At 38.6% G+C, this 26,575-nt stretch overlaps 1 protein-coding gene across 1 annotated transcript in view; it reads left to right on the top strand.

The window, feature by feature from the left end:
* LOC150077224 (tetratricopeptide repeat protein 38-like) overlaps window positions 1–26,575 on the top strand; it is a 190,618-nt gene that overhangs the window by 121,238 nt on the left and 42,805 nt on the right. Inside the window, exons 9-10 of the mRNA XM_090386333.1 lie at window positions 13,069–13,128; window positions 16,204–16,321. Coding sequence (XP_090242459.1) covers window positions 13,069–13,128; window positions 16,204–16,321 — 178 coding nt within the window. The remainder of the gene's footprint in view (window positions 1–13,068; window positions 13,129–16,203; window positions 16,322–26,575) is intronic.

Genomic DNA, 26,575 nt, shown 5'->3' on the forward strand with positions numbered 1-26,575 from the left:
CAACCAATGTATATAAGTGTGTGTGTGTGTGTGTGTGTGTGTGTAAATATACATTTTGTCTTTGTTTTTTTATGGTATAGGTACTCCAACCTAAGCAAGAATTTCTCCCCTTCCTCTATAGACCACAGACTAGCATGGATTGAACAAAGTTTCTAAAGGGTGCCACAGGGATGGTGGGCCATGTTGACTCAATTACTTTCTACAATTATAGCAAATTATTCTGAAGATTTCATACCATCGTATCCCACAGGTGCTCAGTTGGATTGAGGTCTGGTAACTTGGGAGGCTGAATTCGCTTTCGTGTTCTGGGAACCAGTTTGGTACAGCTCTGGCCTTGTGACATGGTGTATTATTCTGTTGGAAGAATACATTTGCAAATGGGTACAGTCACTGTAGCCATGAAAGGGTGGCTTAGCTGTAAATAATTTCCAGATAAATCTGTGGCATCCAAATTAAATGTTCTCACTGGTATCACACAATCTAATGTGCATGATGAAAATGCTCCTCGCACCACCACCACTGCCATTACCACCAGCCAGCATTGCACACACATCTGGAAGGATGTGCCCACTGGCTCGTTCTGTTTTTGCCATATTCTGGTGCTCCCAACAGAATGAAATGACAAAAACTGGGATTCATCAGAATAGGCAACATTTTTCCAATCCTTCACTGTCTAGCATTGGTGTTGCTAAGCCTATTGTAACTGTACCTTTTTGTTTTTTGCTGACAGGAGTGGAACCTGATTCAGTTGTAAGCTGCAAACCTAGAAACCAACAAACCTACTCTGAAAATTTGGTGTCTTTGAACTTTTTCATCTGGAGAAATATCCGAAAATAATATATGTTTCTGTGTGTGTGGGGGGGGGGGGGTCTGTAGAATTAGAGTTCGTAATAAAACCTTTATCAGGGACTAAAAGAACAAAAGATAAAACATTTTATATATAAAAATATCAAAATTTGGTTCAAATTTAACAAAATTAGGATGACCTGAAAAATTTTTCCAAAAGATGCAAATATAAAATTTTATTAAATTTGTCCACTGGGAGTTGAGTTGTTACATGTAGACAGATGAATGAACATTCACTATGCATAAAATCAAATATGAATATTCTACAAAGATACTCTTTGTAATTTCATGAAAACAAGTTATTTTGTTAAGTCAAAAGAAATATAGCCTTTATATGCCACAGAAATTGCTGTGTTATTTTCACATATTGTTAATAACAACCAATAATAAAATGCACTGTTTAATACTGATGTGATGAGTTAAAGGGGGATTTTTACTACACATATACCACACAGAAAGGTCTTAAAGACTGCAACAATGGTCAGTTTCACTCTAAATTCTGTTACTTTAATTTTTGTTGCATTTGCTTTTCAAATTCATGTAATTCCTAGACCAGTTAACCTTTATTTCAATAAATAAAGTTTTTATATACCATGCAAAACAGTATTTAAATAAAGTAAATAAATTTTCTGTTTATACTCTGGGATGACCACACAGTCAGAAGAGTTCACAAGACAGAGAGAATACGAGAAACAGCACTGTATTTAACAGTCACAGGCTTGAACCCCTGTCTCTCAAAGCACTTCTACTTATGCATCCTCATGCCTGACCACTTGGCTGTGGGCAGCTTAAATTTAACTTGCAGTGCATTATATAGTTTCATAATAATGTTATTGGTAACTAATAAATGGTATATTATACTATCCTACCAAAAGGCATGTGCCACCTTTGTCCTTGATGATTCCTACAGTGCTTAGCAGACACCGTACTGATTTCTGGCAAAAAGCTGGTGGTATTATGCTCTCCTCCTCTTTTAAAGCATTGTTGAGCTTTGCTAATAAAGAACTGTATTCCAATTTTACATTCCAATTCATCCCAAAAATGTTCAACTGAATTGAGTCCATGACTCTGTGCTAGCCTTTGTAATATTGCATTGCTGTTATTTTTTTCAAACCATGCAGTTACAATCAATGCTTTGTAACATGGATTGTTGTCTTGTTGAAAAGTGAGGATTGCCTCCATAAAATTTCCACAATGTAGTGCACACAGAATATCTAAAACGTACCAAACTAAAGGGTGTCCAAAAAGTCTGGAGCCATTGGGATTTACATTACATCTGTCTGCCCCAAATCTGTCTGTTCTTTGCTACCAGAGAACCAGTGAGGGTTTTTGGTTGACCAGTATCTGAAATTCTGCTTATTCACTTCTCCATTTACATTAAAGTTTGCCTTGTTAGATAACATCACACCTTCCAAGAAACTCTTGTCTGCTTCAATTTGGCGCACATTTTGAGTCGGTGATCAGGATCATCATCAGTCAGATTATGCAGGATTTGAGGCTTGTACGGATGAAACTTTTCTTCTTTTTAAACATATTTTACCATTGGTTCGGTTCCAGACTTTTCAGACACCCTGTAGGATGTATCATTCACAGTTGCATGCACCTTTGACCAGTGAACCTATTCCTTCCCCCTACAAAATACATCCCAAACTATGAGACCTCTTCTGAACTTCAAAATCGAGATAACACACTTAAGTAATAATCATTCTCCAGACATCCTCCATACCCAGATATGTCCATTGGATTGAAAGATTACATAACATGATTTGTCATTTCACTGGAATGACAAGTCAGGTTGCACAATTTTTTTGATTTTGATTGATCAACAGTCTAGATTAGGCATGCCTAGTAACCTGACAGTTAACAATGATCATTATTTTTGTTATTAAAGACCTATGGGCTGCAGCGCTTCCATGAAAATTCATGGCATAAGCCCTCTACATGCTGTATAATGGTTACAGGTTTGCCCTTGGCCACTTGTTGCACCAGACTCAGATTCTCCAGGGTCTGATGGCAAGATGAGGTAACCAGCCATCTCAAGGCATATTGTCTCCTGTCATTAAATATTTTTGCTTTCCTGATGTTTCTTGGATTCATTGTCATTTCAGTACTTATAATTTTTCTGCACATTGCCAGTTGTTGACTTTTGACTGTTTAGTTCCAGCATAGTAGCATGCACAGATCTTTTCTCTGTGTGACATCCAGCTGTCATTCCCTTTTAAATCTCTGTTTGTTCTTTTCATGTGCTCATCGTTTGGCTTTCACATTCAAAATTAATTCTGTACTAAGTGCTGATCACCTTTATAGACTAAAATATTTTCATATGTCATAACGACGATTTCTTTCAACCAGAGTGATATACCATGACTTTTGATGGAATAGTGTAGATAATTGCAGTGCACGTTATCTAATTTATCATAATGCATAGACTAAAAATAGTAGTAGTAATAGGGGCAAATATAGCATCAGCCAAAAAAAAACTACACACCTCACCCATCCATACCCTCCAAGAATTTGTCTACTTCTTCCTTGAATTTATTCAAACCATCCATATCCACAACAACAGATGGAAGCCTGTTCCAACAATCAGCCACCTGTTGGTTGAAAGCAAACTTCTGTACATCTATCCTGCAAACCTCCTTCCTCAACTGAAATTTATGCCCCCTCATGTGTAGTCTCAGCAAGAGGAAGAATACCATTCACATTCAGTTTACTCATTCACTTCACCTCAGAGAGGCGCCTCCGTAGCTAGGTGGGAAGGAGCAGCATAGCACACGCTTCTTGATTAGACCGGGGTTCAAGCCCGTCACCACCAAATACAGAGGATGCAGAACGGTCAGGTAATGACCACCGCATATCCCGGAGCAATATGGCCTTAGTTGCTAATGCTCCTAAAAAAGAAAAAACAAACAAACAAAACAATCACCTCAGAGATGCCTAGTTTCCAGATGCAGCAATTTGCAGAACTGAAGCATTTCTAGATATGAACACCCTTTTGTTCGCTTCCCCAATCTTGCTATCCTTCTCTGCACCTGTTCCAGCAGATCTACATCCTCCCAAAAGTAAGACCTCCAGACATGTATACAATACTCAAAATGCAACCTAACCATGGCCTTGTACAAAGAGATAATCACTTCCTTATCCTAGCTAGCAAAGTTTCTGTATATCATTGACAAAACCCCATGAGCTCTCATGGAAACATATCTGCACTGCTCAGAGAATTTCATATCTCACTGCACAATTACCCTCAGGTCTTTTTCATTTTCCACTACTCTGAGTGTAGTACCTTACCGTTGATAAGTTACTCTGGGATTACTGCTACCTATTTTTTTTTTATTTTATATGCAGTACCTTGCATTTGTCAGTGTCAAACTTTAACTGCCATTTCTCAGCCCATTGACCCAATTTTCCTAGATCTTGTTGCAGTAGCTCACAGTGATTATTGTCATTAAACACCCTGTCAATTTTTTGTATCATCTGCAAACTTAGACATTAAGCCTGATATATCTTCATCAGTACATTCATAAATGGACATGTCATTAGTTGTAATAATGAGAAATGGCTGGAAGTCAAGAGAAGAATAAATTTCAGATGGATAGCATTCAGGAAATATAGTCACATACTGAGGAGCAATATCTCAATTTGTCTGAAACGTAAAATAATAAACATGTACTCCTCACCATGACATTGAAATGAAACTTCCAAAAGCATGGAAGAGAAGTTGAAAATTAGTAAAGCTGAGAAGTAAAGCTTAATAAAGCTGAGAAGCTTTACTAATTAGCATTAGTAAAGGCATATGATGCAAGAAAGCAAGCTTATACAGCATCAGCCAAAAAAAAAAACTCAATTCACCAATCCACTTGCTCCAAATTGCTTGTCTAGTTTTGCCTTGAATCTATTTAAGCTATCAACTTCTACAATGGCAGATGGAAGTTTGTTCCAGCAATCAACCACCCGCAGGCTAAAGGCAAACTTCCGCACATCTATCCTACAACTATCTTTCCTCAATTTGAATTTATGCCCTCTCAGGTGATTATTCTGAGCATGAGGAAAAATCCCATCAGCATTGAGCATGCTCAAACCATTCAAGGCCGTATACACCTCAGTCAGATCACCTCATGGGTGGGCGCCTCCATAGCCAGGTGGGAAGGAGCAGCAGTGCGTAGCACACGCTTCTTGATTAGACCGGGGTTCGAGCCCGTCAACACCAAATACGGAGGATGCGGAAAGGTCAGGGAATGACCACCGCATATCCCGGAGCAATATGGCCTTAGTTGCTAATGCTCCTAAAAAAAACAAATAACAAACAAACAAACCTCGTGGGTGCCTGGTCTCCAGAAAAACTTAAGCCTTGCAAAACTTAAGCCTTTCTTCGTAAGAGCAACCCTTTGTTCCATTCACTAATCTTGTTGCCCTTCTCTGTACTCGTTCCAGGAGCTCTACATCCTTCTTAAAATGAGGCCTGCAGACCTGAACATAGTATTCAAGGTGTGGCCTGACCATTGCCTTATACAAGGGGATAATCACCTTATCCCTGCTAAAAAAATTCCTGTATATCATTGACAAGACACCATGAGCTACTCGTGTGGACCATCTGCACAATTACCCCCAGGTTCTTTTCATTCTTTACCACTGTCAGTGTAGTACCACATAGTTGATACATTACTCTGGGGTTACTGCTTTCCATATGCAGTACTTTACATTTGTCAATGTTAAACTTCAGTCGCCACCTCTCAGCCCATCTGCTCAACTTTTCTAGATCCTGTTGCAGCAGCTTACTGTCATTAGTGTTATTAACAACCCTGCCGACCTTCATATCATCTGCAAACTTAGACATTAAGCCTGATATACCATCATCAATATCATTAATAAATATAGAAAACAACAATGGACCCAGCACTGAACCCTGGGGGACTCCACTAATAACATTAGTATACGAAGAACAGTGACCATTGATTACCATTCTCTGTCTTCTCCCACTCAACCATCCCTTTATCCATAGCAGCAATTTTCCTCCAGTGCCACACTGCTCAAATTTGTGCAGCAGTCTTCCATGTGCAACATTATCAAAAGCTTTTCTAAGATACAAATATATGATATCAAAATTATTCTTTGCATACAGTTCCTTTGTGACCACATCATAGTATCCAATCAAATTAGTCAGGCAACACTTTCCCTTAACAAACCCGTGCTCTGTCCGAGCTATAGCTGAAGTCTTGTCTGGATGATCCTGCAGTGCTTCTTTAACCAGTGCCTCCATTAATTTCTGTGGAACAGAAGTTAAACTAACAGGTCTGTAATTTATTGTGTCACCCTTTGATCCTCCTTTGTGAATTGGGGTCACATTTTCACATCTGTCCATGGGGAGGTACCCATGGACTGATGAGTCCAAGGAAGCTCTCATAATTATGGCTAAGGGTTTGCTTACTTCCTTTGCTGCCTCCTTTAATATAACTGGATAGATCCCATCCACTCCTGATGCCTTTGTTATGTTTATCTTCAACAATCTCTCCACCACATTGCTCTCAGTTATTAAAAAATCATCTAGATCACTGCCAGAGTTGCCACCTCCATAGCTAGGTGGGCAGGAGCAGCAGTGCATAGCACCCGCTTCTTGATTAGACCGGGGTTCGGGCCCCTGACCACCAAATACGGAGGATGCGGAAAGGTCAGGGAAGACCACTGCATATCCCCAGAGCAATATGGCCTTAGTTGCTAATGCTCATAAAAACCAAATAACAACAACAACTGCCAGAGTTTAATTCACCTCTGATATTCCCTTTCCTGAATAACTCCATGTGTGAATGTAGATGCAAAATACTCATTTAGTTTGTTAGTTACCTGAGCAGGATCATCAACAATTGAACCATCAATATCAAGTGGTCTAATCTGATTCATCCCCTTCCTTCTAGAGTTTACATAAGTAAAGAAGTCTTTGCTGTTTTTCTTTACATCCTTTGCCAAAGATTTCTCGTAATCTGCCTTTGCCTGCCTAACCTCCTTTTTGACTTAGTTACAGACCAGCTGTATTTCCTTGGATTTTGTGTTTCTTAACTAATAGTATAACCACTCCTCCCTTCCTATCCTGTCTCTCCTTCCTGTACACATTGTACTCCCCAAATTCCATTTCTGCATTCCTTGTATCTGTGTGACACCATGTCTCTGATGTCCCAACAATATCTGCCTTTGATGTTTTGATCAACACCTCAAATTCATCAAATTTATTTAAAAAACTCCTAGCATTGGTCTATAAGCAAGTATACATGCACCTGTTCCTATTCTTAGCTACCCTAACACAGCCTGTGTATTTACTTGTTCCACAATGACTCCCAGCAGTCTGAAATCCCCTGCATCTTGTTTTCCAGGCTGCTGCTCATTCCAGTAGAAGCAGTGCAAGGATCACTTTCATCTCTGCCAGCAGCTACTGTTAATCTATTAGTCCATATACTTCCCCTCCCTCCAAGCTAGTAGTTTTCCGACCCAACTAACGCTGCCTCGATGGCATCTGCAAATATTATTGCACCCTTTCAATTTAAATGTGCCCCATCCCTGTAGAAGCAGTCTTTCCTGTTAACAAGCAGAGACCAGGCTGAGAAAAATTCTACCCCTTTAGCCTTGCAGTGTCTCTTCAGGGCCGAATTGAACAACAAGGCTCTCATCATATACTCCCTCCTATCATGTCTGGACAGAATTGCAGACACTTTCAAATTTAACTCTAACTCAAGGCTTTTTTTCAACATTGACCTGTACTTGTTAAGTAATTTCACTGGTCTCCTACTGTTAATATCATTAGTGCCAACAATATCACCTTTTGTGCCCTTAAAAGATATCTGCTCTATGTCATCAACCTTTGCCCCTGGCAGACATACCCTGGTCCTGTTCCATGTATCCTTTTTTCACAATATATTCCCCATTTTCCTGACAATGGAGTCACTGACAGCAACTAGTTCCTGTGGGACCAGTGCATTCTTCTTTGGGGTTGCCACTGTGTTGCATGATAGACAAGTGCAAGCTCAGGCGTTGATGTGGTCAACTGAGAGCTTGGTGGGCCCCCCTCAATTTAAATCCTTTGAGGGGCATCTACCCTATCCTTTAAGCTCTTATATAGGCCTATAACAATGCTGAGTTGGTGCCTGATTTCCTCACACTCCTTAGGTCACGCACACAGAAAAACATTCCCCCTTGGCAATATCATGTCCCATTCCTGATTGTCCATAAACATCAAACAAGCAGTACATTTCAAAAGGCTGTGATTCAGAGGACAAACACCCCCCCCACCCCAGTTCTCCCCTGAGCCACAGTACTCCTATTGGCTTGAGCATTTTGCATTGCTGCTCTGGTGTGTCATGATTTCTATTCAATTTCAAATAAAGTTTCAATTTCAATACAAAAATATAGCCCTAAACTTATATCCCAACGCAGTTATAACACTATATATATATATATATGTATATTTCAGTATCGAGTATTATCTCCGAGTTATGTTATATGAATTTCATATCTCCTATCAAGTTATATGTATTAATTTATAATGTTACATTTGTAAAATCTAAGTAGTTATAATAGAAATAAATTTAAATATCTATTGCCACCCACATAGTTTGAACTCTCCACTAGCTATCTATGCCAAATCACCAATTCTAAAAGCTCTACGAATATTACTGTTCTCAATTACGATCTACATGAAAAGTTAAATTATTAAATCACGTAAGTAGTGCTTTAATTTATGATTTATAATCCTCTGCTGATACTGATTACTCTGCTACAAGTTGCATAGAAACTACCAGTATTTGCTGTATCGATACGAAAACGTTGGTGGTAAATTCGAATGCTTCTGATACAATGCCAGCAGAAATTGACTGTGGTTTTCTATGCAATTACAAGGCTCAGTGAAAAATAAATGCACCAATTTAATCAGCAAATCACTAAAAACTGTACTACTAAATTTAAATATTTAAATAAAAAAGTTCACCTAGCAACGTTGAACATGTCTGGCTCCCGCTAGCCTTGTCTTGCAACAAATATTAGACAACAGATCTGATATTGATGCAGTTTAGTTTTCATTTTCCTAAAAAGGATAAAATGCTATGACAGAATATAATGCTTAAATCTCACATAATGCACATATCGCACTTTTAATAATGCCTACCATTATTAAAATTATCTCCTACCATTGTTTGGCACATAATGGCCTTTAGCTGCCGTTGAACCATAAAACTTCCAACAACAAGCCTTGTCAGCAAACGGAATCAGCCTGTTAGATAAGAAAAGAAACACATGGATTAGGCAGCAAACACAAATAAAGGGCATTCTTATCAAAACTAAAGAACTGAAATGGAGCGGCTGGACACATAGCTCGAAGACATGATGACGGATGGACTAAGAAAATAACTGAATGGTAACCGAGAGGAGCTAAAAGAAAACCTGGAAGTCAACAATGGAGATGGACAGATGAAATTCACAAGTTCGTGGGTAGTAAATGGATGGCCATTGCACAAAATAGAAGGAACTGGAAAGTTGCTGGAGAGACCTTCATCCTGCAGTGGATTGAAAATGGCTGATGATGATGATGGTACCTTCATCATTATCATTAATAAATATTGAAAACAACAGTGGGCCTAATACTGAACCCTGAGGGACTCCACTAATAACATTAGTCCAAAAAGTAGTGTCCATTGATAACCACTTTCTGTCTTCTCCTGCTCAACCATCCCTTTATCCATAGCAGTAACTTCACCTTAATATTACATTGCTCCAGTTTATAGGTGCCTCCGTAGCGAGGCGCCTTCGAACCGTGACCACCAAATACGGAGGGTGCGGAAAGGTCAGGTAATGACAACCGCATATCCCCAGAGCAATATGGCCTTAGTTGCTAATGCTCCTAAAAACCAAATAACAAACAGTTCCAGTTTATACAGCAATCTTTTGTGTGCAACAGTATCAACAACTTATATCCTAATGATTAATAATTAATTAACCAATAATTAAAGCCTTCCTGAAATTCAAGGATATGATATCAAAATTATTTTTTGCATCCAGTTCCTTGGTCACTGCATTGTAGTAGCCTATCAGATTGGTTAGACAAGACTGCCCCTTAACAAATCCATGCTGTAAAGGCGCCTCCGTAGCCAAGTGGGAAGGAGCACAGTGCGTAGCACACGCTTCTTGATTAGACCGGGGTTCGAGCCCGTCACCACCAAATACGGTGGATGCGGAAAGGTCAGGGAATGACCACCGCATATTCCCGGAGCAATATGGCCTTAGTTGCTAATGCTCCTAAAAACCAAAAAAATAACAATAAATAACCATGCTGTAACTGTAGTATAATTGCATTCCTGTCCAAACTGTACTGCATTTCTTCTTTAACTAGTGACTCTTATTTTCCCTGGAACAGATGTTATGCTAATAGGTCTGTAATTACTCATGTCACCTTTTGATCCCCCTTTATGAATTTGGAATTCACTCATCTCCCAGTCCATAGGGACCTCCCCTGAATCCAAGAGTGCTCTCATAATTATGGCTAATGGTTTGCTTACCTCCCTTTCTGCATCCATTAATATGATTAGATAGATCCCATCTATCCCAGTGACTTTTTTTATGTTCAGCTTCAACAATTTCTCTTTCACTCTCCTTTGTTTTATCAGTCAGTTAGCTACCTGTTAGAGTTTGATAAACTTCTGTCATACCCTCCCCTAAAGAATTCATGTGTGAATGTAGTTGCAAAACAGGCGCCTCCGTAGCCAGGTGGGAAGGAGCAGCAGTGCGTAGCACATGCTCCTTGATTAGACCGGGGTTCGAGCCCGTCACCACCAAATACGGAGGATGCGGAAAGGTTATGGAATGACCACCGCATATTCCCGGAGCAATATGGCCTTAGTTGCTAATGCTCCTAAAAACACAACAACAACAACAAGTAGTTGCAAAATACCTATTCAGTTTGTCAGCAACCTGAGCAGAGTAATCAACAGTTAACTCATTGACATTAGGTTGCCCAATATGAATTCAACATGGGTGACCAGTTCAATGTTGAGTCAGCTTGGTGTGATATAAGGAAAACAAAATTGAGAGAAAGAGTGTATTATGAGCCTAATGACTATGATAAGTATAACAAACAGTTATGCAGAAAAATTGCTTAAGCCAGTAAATCAAAATGTCTTAGTTGACTGGAATTTGCTGCTCTTCTTTGCATTCTTTGCCAGGGGCTTCTGATAATCTGCCTTAACTTGCCTAACCTCCTTTCCTTTGTGATTTGATTACAGACTAATGTAAATGTACCATATGCTTCTGTGTCACCTGATAATTTATATACACACCATGCACTTTTCTTCTCTGCCATTTGTCTTAATAGTTCATCTGACATCCATTTAGGTCTAAGCCTTGAACAATATTTTTTCATTGGTATGAAAAGCCTGTTAGCTTCTATGATTACTTCCCTGAAGCTCCACATTTAGAATTGGCTGTTGGTAACATCATCAGTTGGTCCCACTGCATAGGATTTAAAAACTCAGACTACTGTAGCCACCCTTATGAAATCAAAAGCCTTTTCCTTTACTCTTGACAGTAGTTATGTCTCTAATTAAATTCCACATTAGTATACTGTGATTGCTGCCACTCAATGGGTCTTTTACCTGCTGATTCTTAATACATGAAGAATCACTGCTGGTAACCAAATGTATTGCATCCTCTTGTTGCCTCTCTAACATGCTGCTGTAGAAAACAGTCATCCAAGAAATCTACAAAAGTCTTGCTAGTGTGTGAGTGGCCAGCCTTCAAATTCCAGTCAACATCTAGAAAGTTAAAATCCCCCATTCTAAGACATTTTGATTTACTGGCTTACTCTATTTTTCTGCATAACTGTTTGATATACTGATCATAGTCATTAGGCACATAATACACTCTTAATGCCAATTTTGTTTTCCCAGTGCTTATGTCACACCAAGCTGACTCAACATTGCACTGGTCACCCCTATCGACTGGATGCACTTTAGATTTAATATGCTTCTTAACTAAGAGCATAACCCCTCCATCCCTTCTGTCCTGTCTGTCCTTCCTGTATATTTTGTAATCCCCATGTTCAAATTCAGCATTGTCTGAGTGACACAATGTCTGTGCCATCTCTACAATGTCTGCATTTGATGACTTAATCAGTACTTCAAATTTATTTACAATGCTCCTAGCATTAGTGTACATGCACATGTTGTTACTCTTGGTTACCCTTACACAGCCCATTTTACAGTAGATTCTCGATTTTCCGGGATAGATGGTAAAAAACAAATCCCGGTTAATCCAAAAATACAAAATTCCCCGACATACGTAGAGATACGTTCCAGGACTTCTTACTTCGTTGAGTTTTACGTAACTCAGGAGTGACTAATAACATATTGCTACTATATTATTATTGACAAATCTGAATTTCGCACGATACTTGTTAATGTTTGGCCATTTTGATACATCCTTATTATAATGATTTCTTAGAAATTTAACAGATGCACTGTTTTCAAACTTTTGAATAATTTCAAGTTTTTGTTTAACTGAAAATGCAACTCTTTTGCATTTACCCATCATTTTCATGATTTCTAAACAAAAAAAAAAAAAAATTATTATAAGAGAATTCCGACATCCCTGTCATAAATAACGAAACAAAATTTGTCCTTTTGCGCTGCAACGGAACACAACAATCAACGCAATGAAACTAAACATTTGGTCTCTCTCTCTCCTTTTTTTTTTTTTTTTTTTTTTGAGCAGGGGGTGTGAATACAGCGGGGATTGCAAGATAATAGGTACACTAATCTTCCAATGATGACTTATAATGCCACTTGTCGCTTATTTGCGATTTGCGAAATATCTGTTTATACCTATTCTAGTTATTCATGAATTTTTATTTCTGGTTGTTTTTTTTTTTTTTTTTTTTTTTATTTGGATTCTTGAAGTGTCGCGGTTAATCCGATCCTGATTAATCGAGAGTCTGCTGTATTTACTTGTTCTGTAATGATCCACAGTAGAGCCTGAAATCCCTGACTGTTGATTTCCAGGCCACTGCATTTTCCAATAAAAGCAATGCAAGAATCACCTTCACCTCTGCCTGTAGCTCTAATTAATCAATTAGTCTATGTGAAAATGAAATGTGACCACAAATCCTGAACCAGCTTTACTTAAAATATAGGCAATAATATGATATTTAATTTCTTCAAAGAAAATAATGTATATGTTTATATTTTACAGCCTTGTGGAATGCTTGCCTGCCACAATTTTTGGCACTGGGCCCTTTATCACATTGAAAAGGTAAAGTTTCTTTTATCTCTGTAGTTTATATACAAGATTTGATCAAAAAGTTCAGTACTTAAAAGCAGTACCTGTGAGTTCAAGACCTGTGAGCAGGGCTTACATCTTTTGAGCATATGAATACCAAGTTTTAACTTGTCATGCATCAGTCTAGTAGAAAGCTGATTTGAGTAATGCCTGTTTTTCTCATTTTCCATGCGTCATAGTGAATTTTGTTGTAAACTTGGAAGGTCAGCCACAAAAATGCATAAACTGCTCATTGCAGTTTCAAGAGAAGTTGCTTAAAAAAAAAAAAAAAAAACCTCCCATATCACCTTGTTCATCCCCTCTAATGAGGGGATGGACAGGTGATCATAGTTTACCTAGTTTTTCCTTGAATTTATTCAAACTACCTGCTGGCTGAAGGCAAATTTCTACACATTGTCCCTGCAACCATCCTTCAATTTTAATTTATATTCCCTCATGTATAGTCTGAGAAAGAGGAAGGATTTCATCTGTATTCAACTTACTCGATCCATTTAAACCCTCAAACAACTCATTAAAGTCCCTTTACTTGTGCCTAGTTTCCAGGCACTGCAGTAAGAGCACTCTTTCGTTCCTTTCACTTGAAGATGAAGAAAGAACTGGTCACTTCTCAGTGGCTTGAAATGATCAAAACGTCAGTGATTGACCATTTGAGAACCTGCTTCTGAAAAGGAGACACTTCTTTCATTTGGTTTGGTTAAGTTCAGGCCATTTTGACTGTGGATTTGGGTTTACGGCAAAGAGCTCCAAGCTTGTTCCATGCATTCTCACTTGAGATTAAAGACAGCATTGAGTCCTCATTTCATTTGAGTTTTTCAAACAACCTCTGTCAGATCCTCCATTTTTAACAAAAATTATAGCAGGTGATGAGCCTTGGCATGTATAAATATGACCCAGAAACCAAGATTCAAAGCTCCCAATGAAAAACACCATTGTCATCAAGCCAAAAAAAGATGCAGCAGTCAAATCAGGTCACACTGATTGCATTTTTTGATAACAAGGCAATAGTGTTACCACATTTCATTCTACAAGCTGTCTCTCTTAATGCAGCCTACTAACATAAAATTTTACGTTAGTAGACTGCATAAAATTTTTGGTATGAGACACAGTTGCCATAACTCACCAAAAAGATGACAAAATGATTGACTCCTTTGCCACAGTAGTGCATTCTATCATACATCACTCACCATCTGTCAATTTTTGACAAATAGAAATATTCTCATTGTGCTGCTCCCACCTTATTTGTCTGCTTCAACTTTTGGCTATTTCCAGAATTAAAACAGGAATGAAAGAAAAAAATTTGAGTTGATTCAAGAAATCCAGTCAAATGCAGACCACCTAAAAGATTCACAAAAGAGGACTTCCAAAATGTTTTTATCATTGGCAGCCATAACAGGACAAGTGTGTTGTTTGCAGAAGGATTTATTATTGAAGAATATTAATAATGTAAATGTTTATTATTGAAAGAAATAATTTTTTTTATAACATTTGCCAAACTTTTTGATCAAACCTTATATATATATAAAGATATAATTCACTTTTTCTGCAATTTTTGTAGATGGAAAACCAGCATAATTAATAATGCTTAAATGATGGGTGTGAAGTTATTTTGAGTCATTTGAAAAAGTTATTAATAAAAGTAAGATTGTACTTTGTATTCCATTTGCAATACAAAGGTTGCAAATGGAATATAGAGTACAACCCACAATCAGAAGTGATTAATGATCGTTATTGTCATTAATTAAAAATCATATAAGCAGTAAAAGTGAAAAATGTTGAGCTAAAAGAATAAAAATGGAGTAGATAAATTTACACAACCAAAATGTGTCATTTAGTGGAGCAGTCAAAAGGCATACTCTGCATAGATATAGTATGATAAAAAAATTACTTTGCTGAATGAAAATAATTTAATTAAAAGAATTAATTACAAACTGAACATAATGATCCCATCCTGGGTCTCCAGAAGTGATGAAACAACATGGTTGAAACAAATTATGTAGGAACAGTAGATACACTTTAAAACAGGCACAAATTTCTAAGTGCTGATTTCTCAGTTCTGAGTGCTATAAGTAGTGGTTCCAAAAGATTGGAACTGACTTTTGTATCTTCAAACTGTTGTGTTGTAGTGAGTTTGCAACTACTCAAAACATGTTTGGTGACTCATCTAGATCTAAACATAGTAGATTCGCCCATTTTTCTTCAGTTAGTGTGAATTAGAGTCATTAAATAGAAGGCATTTTGTTTGTTTTAAAATGAGTGATTTTACTGAGGTGAAATTTTATCTGCATAAAATTTTGTTTCAAATAAGGGAATGGTGCAACAAAAACTCATGAAATGTTAAAAACATCTTTTGGAGAAGAGGCTGTGCCATTTGAAGACTTTTTGGTTGTTTGCAAAGTTTAAAGAGAGCTGCTTTCTGTTGAAGATAATTCTCACTCTGACTGCCTTTAAAATCCTGTGATTCAGTTGCACATGTTTGAGCTCTAATCTGATGTTTAACTGTCTACAAAATTGATAGTAAAATTGGTATTTCTTATGAGACGTGTCAACTAATTTTAAAACAGACTTTGGAAAGTAATGCATATTGGCCAAGTTTGTACCTTGTATCCTCACTGTTGATCATGAAGAGTGTCAAGTTCTCAGCATGCAGCTACTCACCCATAATTTTTTACTTCCATCACTACTGGTGACAAATGATTGGTGTGTGGCTAATACCAGGAAATTAAGGCCCAGGCATGTGAATGGAAGACTGTCCAACCCTTTTTTAAGTTTTTTCACACTACCCACTTCCACAACACTAGATGGAATTTTTTTCAGCAATCATTTACTCTCTTGCTGAGAGCAAAAACTGTACATATATCCTGCAACCACCATTTTCCAATTTAAAATTGTCATCATGTGTATGTGTTATCTGAGAAAAAGTAAGGGTACAGTCAGCATTTAGTTTTCTCACCCTGTTTAAAGCCTTAAATTTTGTATAACATCTCTGTTTCCCCCTCTTAGATAACAATGATTTATCATTGCTTTTTTTTTATTATTATTTATTTTTAGGGAGAATATGAAGCAGCAGTAGACATATTTGATGAAGAAGTCAGCAAAAGAATAAAATCTGGTACACTGTTAGATATAGTCGATGCAACATCACTTTTGTATCGATTAGAATTGGAAGGTAAAATCAGTCATCCGTATTTTAGTTTAATTGAAATCAAATTATGACTATAAATTAATCCTGTAGTCATTCACAAGAATTTTCTTGAAATTATTCAGTGTTCAATAATTTTTAGCATCATATTTCTAATGCAACTGTGGTTTTTTCTGAAAGATTTTGCATTAATGATATGGTTTAGCATGTTATTAAATATATATTTAATATTTAACAACATGCCAAAAAAACTTTTAACAAAAATAAGATTTGCCATATTGCAAACATGCTTCAGTGTATAACTGGAATTGTATGTAATACATCAATCAAAAGAAAATTTTATAGGATATATGTTACATGTTCATTAACATTAGGCTATTCAAAATTTGACAAAATTAACAAGTTGGTGAGTGTTAATTAAATTAATTAAGGCCCAGGCATGCAAACGTTACTTAATTAAATTAATTAACACTAATTGATTTACACTGTTAGTTAATTAACACTAATTGACTTCCCAAAGGAAATCTTAGCACTATAAAGATAAAAATTAAAGTGGGAACTGCACAAGGATATAGTTGGGTGGAGGCTATGCTTCTCTCCCTTTTCCTGCTGATCTCTACAGGATTAGGGATAATATTCATAAGCAAAAAAAAAAAAAAAAAAAAAAGCATTACCCAACTAATCTATGTCCTCTAATAATTTGTTTAATTCTTTCTTAAATTTACTCAAACTATATACCTGTACACTTCCACAACACCAGACAGTAATTTGCTCCAACAACCAATTATTTTCTGGCTGGAAGCAAACTTTTGCATATCTCTCTCTCTTGCATCCATATTTTTTCAGTTTAAGTTGATGGCACCTTTAAGTGTGTTGTCCAAGAAAGAGTGAGGATGACATCAGCATTTAGTTTCTTCAATCCATTCTCCGGCCTTGGAAACTGGACAGCTTGCAGATATCTAGTTTCTAAGCACTTCAATTTACAGCACAGTTGACAAACTGAAATTATTTGTGGTAAGAGTACCCTTTTGTAGCCTGTGACTAATGTGGTTACTATTCTCTGCAACCATTCCAAGAGATCCATATCCTTCTTAAAATGAGGCATCCAGACCTGTAGGCAGTACTCAAGATGTGACTTGACCATTGCCTTACACAATAGGTAATCACCATTTTGTCCTTTCTGGCAAAGTACTGTATATCACTGACAGAATTCCATGACAGAATTCCAAATGATAAATACATTTTAACATTGATAAATAATTTATCAATGTTAAATTGTCACTTCTCAGCCCATCTGCCTAATTTGCCTAGATCTTGCAGTAGTATGCCTTGATTCCTGTCATTAAACACCCTGCCAATCTTTTTATTATCTGCAAACTTTATAAGTTTGATATCCCTTCATCAATATTGTAAATATTGATGAATATGTATGCCGATGGGACTTTCAAAACTGTTCCCTTACTTTTTTATCAGGTGTATATGATACATGGATTCAAGGACAAAATATTGCTTCCATTAGTTTATGCATTATTGCCTAACAAGTCTGAAGAAACGTATGTATCTCTACTACAGCAGCTGAAAGTATTGGAACCGGCTATGTCCCCGCAATCAATAACTATAGATTTTGAGACGGCGATGATGAATGCTTGCAGAAGAGTTTTTCCTGACGCTTTCGCAACGGGGTTGTTTTTTCCACTTTTCCCAATGTATTTTTCATTCCATTCAGAATAATGGATTGAAATAACGTTATGAAACTGATGCTAATTTTGCTTTAAATATGCAAATTTTGGCAGCTATTGCATTTGTGCCCACTCCAATTGTGACGGTCGTTTTTGAACATTTGTGTGAAAATGGTGTTTTTCCTCCAGAATCGCAAGAAGTTGTTGATTATTTTGAGGATACATGGATTGGATGCCCAACCAGGCAACATCTTCGTCGACCACCAAAGTATTCCCATGAAATGTGGAATGTACGCCAGCTTGTTCTTGAAGGATTACCAAGAATGAATAATTCTGTTGAAGGGTGGCATAGAGGATTTGAGGAACAAGTCGCTGCTCATCATCCCAAAATTTGGAAATTTATCGATTGCATTAAAAAAGAACAAAGTATTAACGAAATGTGTATTGAACAATATTTAAGTGGAAGTGATCCGGGCAACAAAAAAAAGAAGTATCGCGATTGTGATGAATGAATTAAAAGGCATGTTAGTGCATACGATGAACGGGGTGATATTGTTGATTATCTAAGAGGTATAGCGCATAATATTTCTTATTAATAATTTACATACTGTGTTGTAAATATTACAGTTTCTTAGTAATTAATTGTCCCAACATGACTGATTCTGAAGATTGCATAAACATTCATTTTGAATTTTTGCAGTGTACTATGACATACCTAATGTTATAATTAGTTTAGTTTAAAATTAACCAATTGTTATACTGTTCAAATAATAGATTTTTTACTATTTTTGTGATACACGTAACTATTAAAATACATAATCTACCTATTAAATTACATATTTCCATACATGTATTTTTTTTTATTTTCGTACTATTCCCTCATAGTTTGTAGAATTCCAAAAATATGCTAATCATAGCTTAAGGCAGAAACTTAAATAAAAAATAACTTTTTATGATTTGACCAAACACATCTCATTGCTTCTAGACGGTAAAATGCGATAAACTGATGCGGCTGTAAATTGTTTATGCGATAAACTGACGCGGCAGTAAATTGCTGGCGATAAACTTTCCTAGACTCTAAAAAGCCTAGTAGTTTCTAAAATGACATCCCTGAGTGCTTCCCATTTAGAATTTGTTGTTGTTACTCCATCAATTGGACTCACTGCATAGAATTTAAAAATTGTCTGAGAATGCTTTAGTCAACTTTACAAAAGCAAAGGCCCTTAATTTGATAGTAGTTACATCTTTAAGTAAATCCTACATCAATAAATTGTGGTGACTAGCACCTAGTATTTTATTTGCAGATTCTTCACATGCATGAAGGGTCATTTCTGATAATCAGATCGATAGCATTGCATTCTTGTGTAGCCTCTGTAAAGTGCTGGTATAGGAAACAATGATTCATAAACATCCTACTGTATGAGTGACCAACCTACAAGGTTCGTTCAATATCTGAAAAGTTAAATTCCCTAATTATAAGACATTCAGCTTTATTGGCCCACTATATGTCTATGTAGTTCTCCATTATACTCGGCGCAGTCATTGGACCTATAATACACTCGTTTCCTCATTTTTTTCCCCCAGTACATCACCAGACTGTCTCAACATTGCATTGGCCACACACATCCACTGGGAAAGGTCAGGGAATGACCACCGCACCGGAGCAATATGGCCTTAGTTGCTAATGCTCCTAAAAAACCAAATAACAACAACAACAACACATCCACTGGATGCATTGCTTAAGATTTTATGTGCTTCTTAACTAAGATCAGAGCCCTCCATTCCCAGTCCTGTCCTTTCTGTGTTGTACTCCCCATATTGATATTCTGAAACCCTTGCATCTGAGTGATGATTATGTTTAGAGAATGTAAACCTGTAAGGTTTTTTAAGTGTCCTATAAGGTTATCTTAGTAATTAATTTATAAAGAGATAACTGTTTAATCACAGAAATGAAAATATCGTTTAACTTAATAAAAAATTTAACTCACCTGAAATGTAATGCACTGTAGCACTGCATATATTAACTAACTTACTTACTGTTAGCTTCAACAATTTCTCTTCCACTTTCTTTTCAATTAGCACAACATCATTTAGCTCTCAGTTATAGCTTGGTTTACTTCTGGTATTTCTATCTCTAAAAATGTCTTTACGGCTAATGTAGATGTGACATGAACATAATCATCAGTAGGTATGCCATTTATAACTGGGGGACCAATGCGATTTATCCCTTTCCTTCTAGTGTTAACATAAGCAAAGAATCATTTCCTAATTTTCTTTGCATTGTTACCGCAAAAGACTGCACACTATGCATTCATGCATTCACATAATGCATTCTTCATTAAGAATCTGCAGATAAAGGAACCACTAGGTGGCAATGATTACAGGTGTGCTGACTTGGGATATACTCAAAGGTCAGGGGTAAAGGGAAGGGTTTGTGTTTTCTTAAGGGTGACTATGATAGTCTGAGGCAGTTTTTAAAGTCTATACAGTGGGACCAACCGATGATGTTACCAACAGCAAATTCTAAATGGGAGGCATTCAAGGAAGTAATCTTGGAAGCTACTAGGCTTTTTGTCCCAAGAAATACCGTTCAAGGTTTAGGCCTAAATGGATTTCAGGTGAACTAATGAGACTCGTAGCAGAGAAGGAAAATGCATGGGATGCATATAAATCATCAGGTGACACAGAAGCCTATGGTAGTTATACTGATGAGCCAAAACATTATGACCAGCAAGTCGTAATGCAAATTGAAGCAACTACAGGTGAACTACAGCATGTGTTTGGGTCGGGACACCCTATAAAAAACACCTGATACTGAGCTCCGTTAATCAGTGTTACTCTTATTCTTCAGATGGGAAAGGCAGCAGACTTAAGTGAATTTGACAGAGGCCAAATTGTAATGCCCAGACAACTGGGTCAGAGCATATCCAAAACGGCATGGCTTGTGGGATGCTAACAGTCAGCTGTGTTTAGTACCTACCAAAAGTGGTCCGAAGAGGGGGAACCCACAAACTACTGGCGGTGTGTTGGGCAACTACGGCTCATCGATGCTGGACGTGAGCGAAGGCTCTCCCAAATGGTACGTGGCAACAGAAGGGCAACTCGCTGATAATTGGGAACGTTGGTGATGGGAGTAATGTGTCACAACACACAATACATCAGACGCTGCTGAAAATAGGGCTGCTTAGCCTCAGGCCGCTCCGAGTGCCTGTCCTAACCACGGTTCACCAGCAACAGTGCCTACAATGGGCATGTGAGCATCGAAACTGGACTTTGAGTGATTGGAAGAAGGTTGTCTGGTCCAATGAATCACATTTCCTGTTGCACCATGTGAACGGCTGGTTACATGTGCATTGTTTACCTGGGGAAGTGATGGCACCTGGATGCACCGTGGGATGAAAACAAACCAGTGGCAGCAGTGCCTGCTTTGGATGATTGTTCTGCTGGGATACACTGGGTCCAGTCATTCATGTGCTGGGCACTCTGATATCTACCACCTACCTAAACATCATTGCTGACCAGCTACATCCTTTCATGGCAATGGTCTTCCCCTCTGGTGGTAGTGCCATCTTTCAGCAGGATAATGCACCATGCCAAACTGTCGGGTTTGTTCGACACTGGTTTGCAGAACATGAGGAAGACTTCCAGGTATTGCCCTAGCCTCCAAACTCCGATCTGCAGCAGTTCAACCACGGTCCTTACATGAATTAAAGGATCTGCTAGTTACGTGTGGTACCAGATACCACATGACATTTAGAAATCTTGTAGCATTCATGCCCTGCCAGGTACGAGCTGTTTTGGCTGCAAGTGGAAGACCAACAGTATTAGTTAGATGGTCATAATGTTTTGACTCATCGGTATATAAGCTGGTGTGTAATCAAGTCACAATGGATGTTAGGCAAGCAAAGGAATATTATGAGAAAAACTAGTGGTGTAAAATCTAGAAGGAAGAGGATGAATCAGATTGGTCCACTTGATATCAATGGTTCAACTGTTGAGGACTCTGCTCAGGTAGCTGACAAACTGAATGAGTATTTTTCATCTACTGTACATTCGCACATAAGGAGTCATTCAGGGAGGAGAATTCCAAAAGTTTATCAAACTCCGGCAGAGAGCTAAATGATTTTGTAATAACTGAGAGCAAAGTGGAGGAGAAATTGTTGAAATTAAACATAATAAAGGCACCTGGGGTGATGGGATGAACCCAGTTATATTAAAGAAGGCAGCAAATGAAGTAAGCAAACTCTTAGCCATAATTATGAGAGCTTACTTGGACTCGGGAGGTTCCCATGGACTGGAGATATGCAAATGTGACCCCAATTCACAAAGGAGCATCAAAAGGTGACACAAGTAATTACAGACCTGTTAGTTTAACTTCTGCTCTTTGAAAATTAATGGAGACACTGGTTAAAGAAGCACTACAGGATCATCTAGACAAGACTTCAGTTATGGTTCAGACGCAGCATGGGTTTGTTAAGGGGAAGTCTCGTCTGACCAATTTGATTGGATACTACAGTGAGGTCACAAAGGAACTGGATGCAAAAAATTTTGATATACAGGGTGTCTCAAAAATATTGGTACAAACGTTTAGGAGAGGTAGGTAACATCTAAAGGAATGTATGTGAATCGCATAGGAACCCATAACCAGAAACGTCACGGGAAAGTAGTAGCAGAGGCACAAGAAGCAGAAATGACACAAGACAGTAATTAGTGGTAAACATTTATTTGACATAATATTAACAATGGAGTACAAGATGGATGCATTTCATGATGTTACAACAGATGCTCGAAGGTTCCACCATGAGACGCGATGCATGCGTGACACCGACGCAGCATGGATTGACGGACACGGTCAAACACACCTGGGGTTTCTTTGACAGTAGCAGCAGCGCAGTCGAGTTCGCCACGAGATCCATTTCCGTCCCCACAGGCGATTCATACACGATAGATTTGAGGCCCCCCCCCCCACAGAAAGAAATCAAGACTCGATAAATCAGGTGAGTGTGGGGGCCAGGCAACGGGTCCACCACGGCCAATCCATTGACGCCCAGAACGCCTGTTCAAATGGTCACAAACACACCTTCTATAATGGGCAGGCGCCCCGTCATGTTGAAACCAAATGTTGTGTCTCACATTTGCTGGAACATCATCAAGTAACCCTATTAGAACTTGTTCAAGAAAGATCCAATATTTAGCGGAGTTTGTGCAGGATGGTAACAGGTATGGGCCGACTAAGCAGTTGCCGACCATACCTGCCCACACATTTATTGTAAAGCGATGTTGTGCTGCATGGGGCACCGTGTGGATTGTCGTGAGCCCACACATGAGCATTGTGCTGATTGAATAAGCCTTTCCGAGTGAAATAAGCCTCATCCGTGAACAAAACATAGGCTGGAAAATTCAAGTCTTGAACACTTTCTTGGAGAAATCACTGCACAAAAGCCACATGTGCAAGATGATCTTGGGGGAGCAGTAACTGAACCCTTTGGAGATGAAGGGGGATATAAAGAATCATCGTGCCAGACACGCTGTAGTAGTAGTAGCATGTGATGCAAGAAAGCAAGCTTATGCAGCATCAGCCAAAAAAAAAAAAAAAATCACACCATTCTCCAAATGCCTGTCCAGTTCCTCCTTAAATTTATTCAACCTATCAACTTCCACAACGACAGATGGAAGTTTGTTCCAGCAATTAACCACCCGCTGGCTAAAGGCAAATTTCCGCACATCTATTCTACATCTGTCCTTTCGTAATTTGAATTTATGCCCCCTTATGTTCGTAATCTGAACAAGTGGAAGGATCCCATCAGAATTCAGCGTGCTGAACCCATTCAAGGCCTTATACACCTCAATCAGATCACCGTGCAGGTGCCTAGTCTCCAGCCACTGCAATTTGCAGAACTTAAGCCTCTCTTGGTAAGAGGATCCCTTCATTCCCCTCGCCAATCTTGTTGCCCTTCTCTGTACACGCTCAAGTAAATCTACATCCTTCCTAAAATGAGGCCTCCAGACCTGTATGCAGTACTCAAGACGTGGCCTGACCATTGCCTTATACAGAGGGATAATCACCTCCTTTTCCCTGCTAGCAAAATTCCTATATATCATTGACAAAACCCCATGACCTGCCCTGGCAGCCTGTCTGCATTGCTCAGAAAACTTCATATCTGCCTGCACAATTACTCCCAGGTCTTTTTCATTTTCTACCACCTTAAGTGTAGTACCACACAGTTGGTACGTTTCTCTGGGGTTACTTCTACCCATATGCAGTACTTTGCATTTGTCAAGGTTAAACTTCAGTTGCCACTTCTTAGCCCATCTGCCCAAATTATCCAGATCCTGTTGCAGTAGCATACTGCCATTACTGTCATTAACAACCCTGCCAACCTTTTTATCATCTGCAAACTTCGACATTAAGCCTGATATACCTTCATGAATATCATTGATAAATATACAAAACAACAGTGGACCTAACACCGAACCCTGTGGGACCCGTCCAAGAAGAGCAGCACCCATTGATTACCACCCTCTGTCTTCTCCCACTTAACCATCCTTTTATCCATTGTAGCAACTTACCCTTAATACCATTCTGCTCCAATTTGTACAATAGTCTTCCGTGCGCAACAGTGTCAAAAGCTTTCCTGAAATCCAAATATATGATATCAAAATTATTTTTTGCATCCAGTTCCTTTGTAACCACATCATAATATCCTATCAAATTTGTCAGACAAGACTTTCCCTTAACAAACCCATGCTGTGTCTGAATTATGATGATCTAGATGATCCTGCAATGCATCTTTAACCAGTGACTCCATTATTTTACCAGGAACAGAAGTTAAACTAACTGGTCTGTAATTACTCGTGTCACTCTTCGATCCCCCTTTGTGAATTGGGGATACATTTGCACATCTCCAGTCCGTGGGAACCTCCCCTGAGTCCAAGGACGCTCTCATAATTATGGCTAAGGGTTTGCTTAGTTGCTTTGCCGCCTCCTTTAATATAACTGGATAGATCCCATCCACCCCAGGTGCTTTTCTTACGTTTAACTTCAACAATTTCTCTTCCACTTTGCTCTCAGTTATTACAAAATCATTAAGTATCCTGCTACAATTTGAAAGGGAATTGCCATGGGGGATGTTTTTGTGTGTGCGCAATGTAAGGAGTGTAAGGAAATCAGGCGACAACTCAGCGTTGTTATGGGCCTATATGAGAGTTTGAAGGACAGGGTGGATGCACCCTGTCCTTCAAAATTCAAGTCTTGAACACTTTCTTGAAGAAATCACTGCGCAAAAGCCACACGTGCAGGATGATCTTGGGGGAGCAGTAACTGAACCCTTTGGAGATGAAGGGGGGTATAAAGAATCGTCGTGCCAGACATGCTGTACACTGCAACGAGACACTCCTGAGGCAACGGCACGGCACGTGTGCTGGTAGTAGGATTATTCTGGACGGCATTCAACACACTTTCTTCCATGGTGGGAGTTCGCATCGAATGTGGTCTGCGCACACTACTCCTATTACCTCTAAATGACCCATGATTGCACAAATTTTGATGCACATGCACAAACAAACGGTGGTCTGGTACATGTCTGTCTGGGAAGTGTTCTCCATAAATTCATTGAACGGCTCGTCCATTGCCCTCTGCTAATCCATACACTAGGTGCATGTCTGCCAGTTCATAGTTCATTTATCGATGCATGCTCTTCATGCAGCGACTACTGCTTGAATGAGTAAACCAGAAATTTTCCCTCTCGCGAACTGATGAACAGCGCCGTCTACTGACTTACGGTTACGTTTCCGGTTAGGGGTTCCTATGTGATTCACATTCCTTTAGATGTTACCTACCTCCCCTAAACGTTTGTACCTATATTTTTGAGACACCTTGTTTACTTGGATTTCAGGAAAGCTTTTGATACTGTTGGAAAACTGCTAATACACATGGAAAACTTTAATGCCATACTGCTCCAAAACTACAAGTTGGAGCAGTATGGCATTAAAGGCAAGTTGCTGCTATGGATAAAGGGATGGTTAATTGGAGGGGACAGAGAGTGGTAATCAATGGACACTGCTCTTCATGGACTAATGTTATTACTGGTGTTCCCCAGTGGTCCGTGTTGGGCCCATTGTTGTTTTCTGTATTTATCAATGATATTGATGAAGGAATATCAGACTTAATGCCCAAGTTTGCAGATGATATGAAGGTTGGCAAGGTTGTTAATGACAGTACGCTACTGCAACAGAATCTAGAAAAGTTGAGCAGATGGGCTGAGAGGTGGCAACTGAAATTTAATATTGACAAATGTAAAGTACTGCATATGGGTAGCAGTAACCCTGGAGTAATGTATTAGCTGTGTGGTATTACATGGTACTCAGGGTGGCAGAGAATGAAAAAGACATGGGGTAATTGTGCAGTCAGATATGTTTTCTGAGCAGTGCAGACAGTCTGCAGGAATAGCTCATGGTGTCTTGTCAATGATATACAGAAATTTTGCTAGCAGGGATAAGGGGTCATTATCCTCTTATATAAGGCAATGGTCAGACCACACTTTGAGTACTGTATACAGGTCTGGAGCCCTCATTTTAGGAAGAATGTAATACTGCTGGAACG

This window comes from Mastigoproctus giganteus, chromosome 12, assembly GCF_048544385.1.
Source record: "Mastigoproctus giganteus isolate SK-2022 chromosome 12, ASM4854438v1, whole genome shotgun sequence".
NCBI lineage: Eukaryota > Metazoa > Arthropoda > Arachnida > Uropygi > Thelyphonidae > Mastigoproctus > Mastigoproctus giganteus.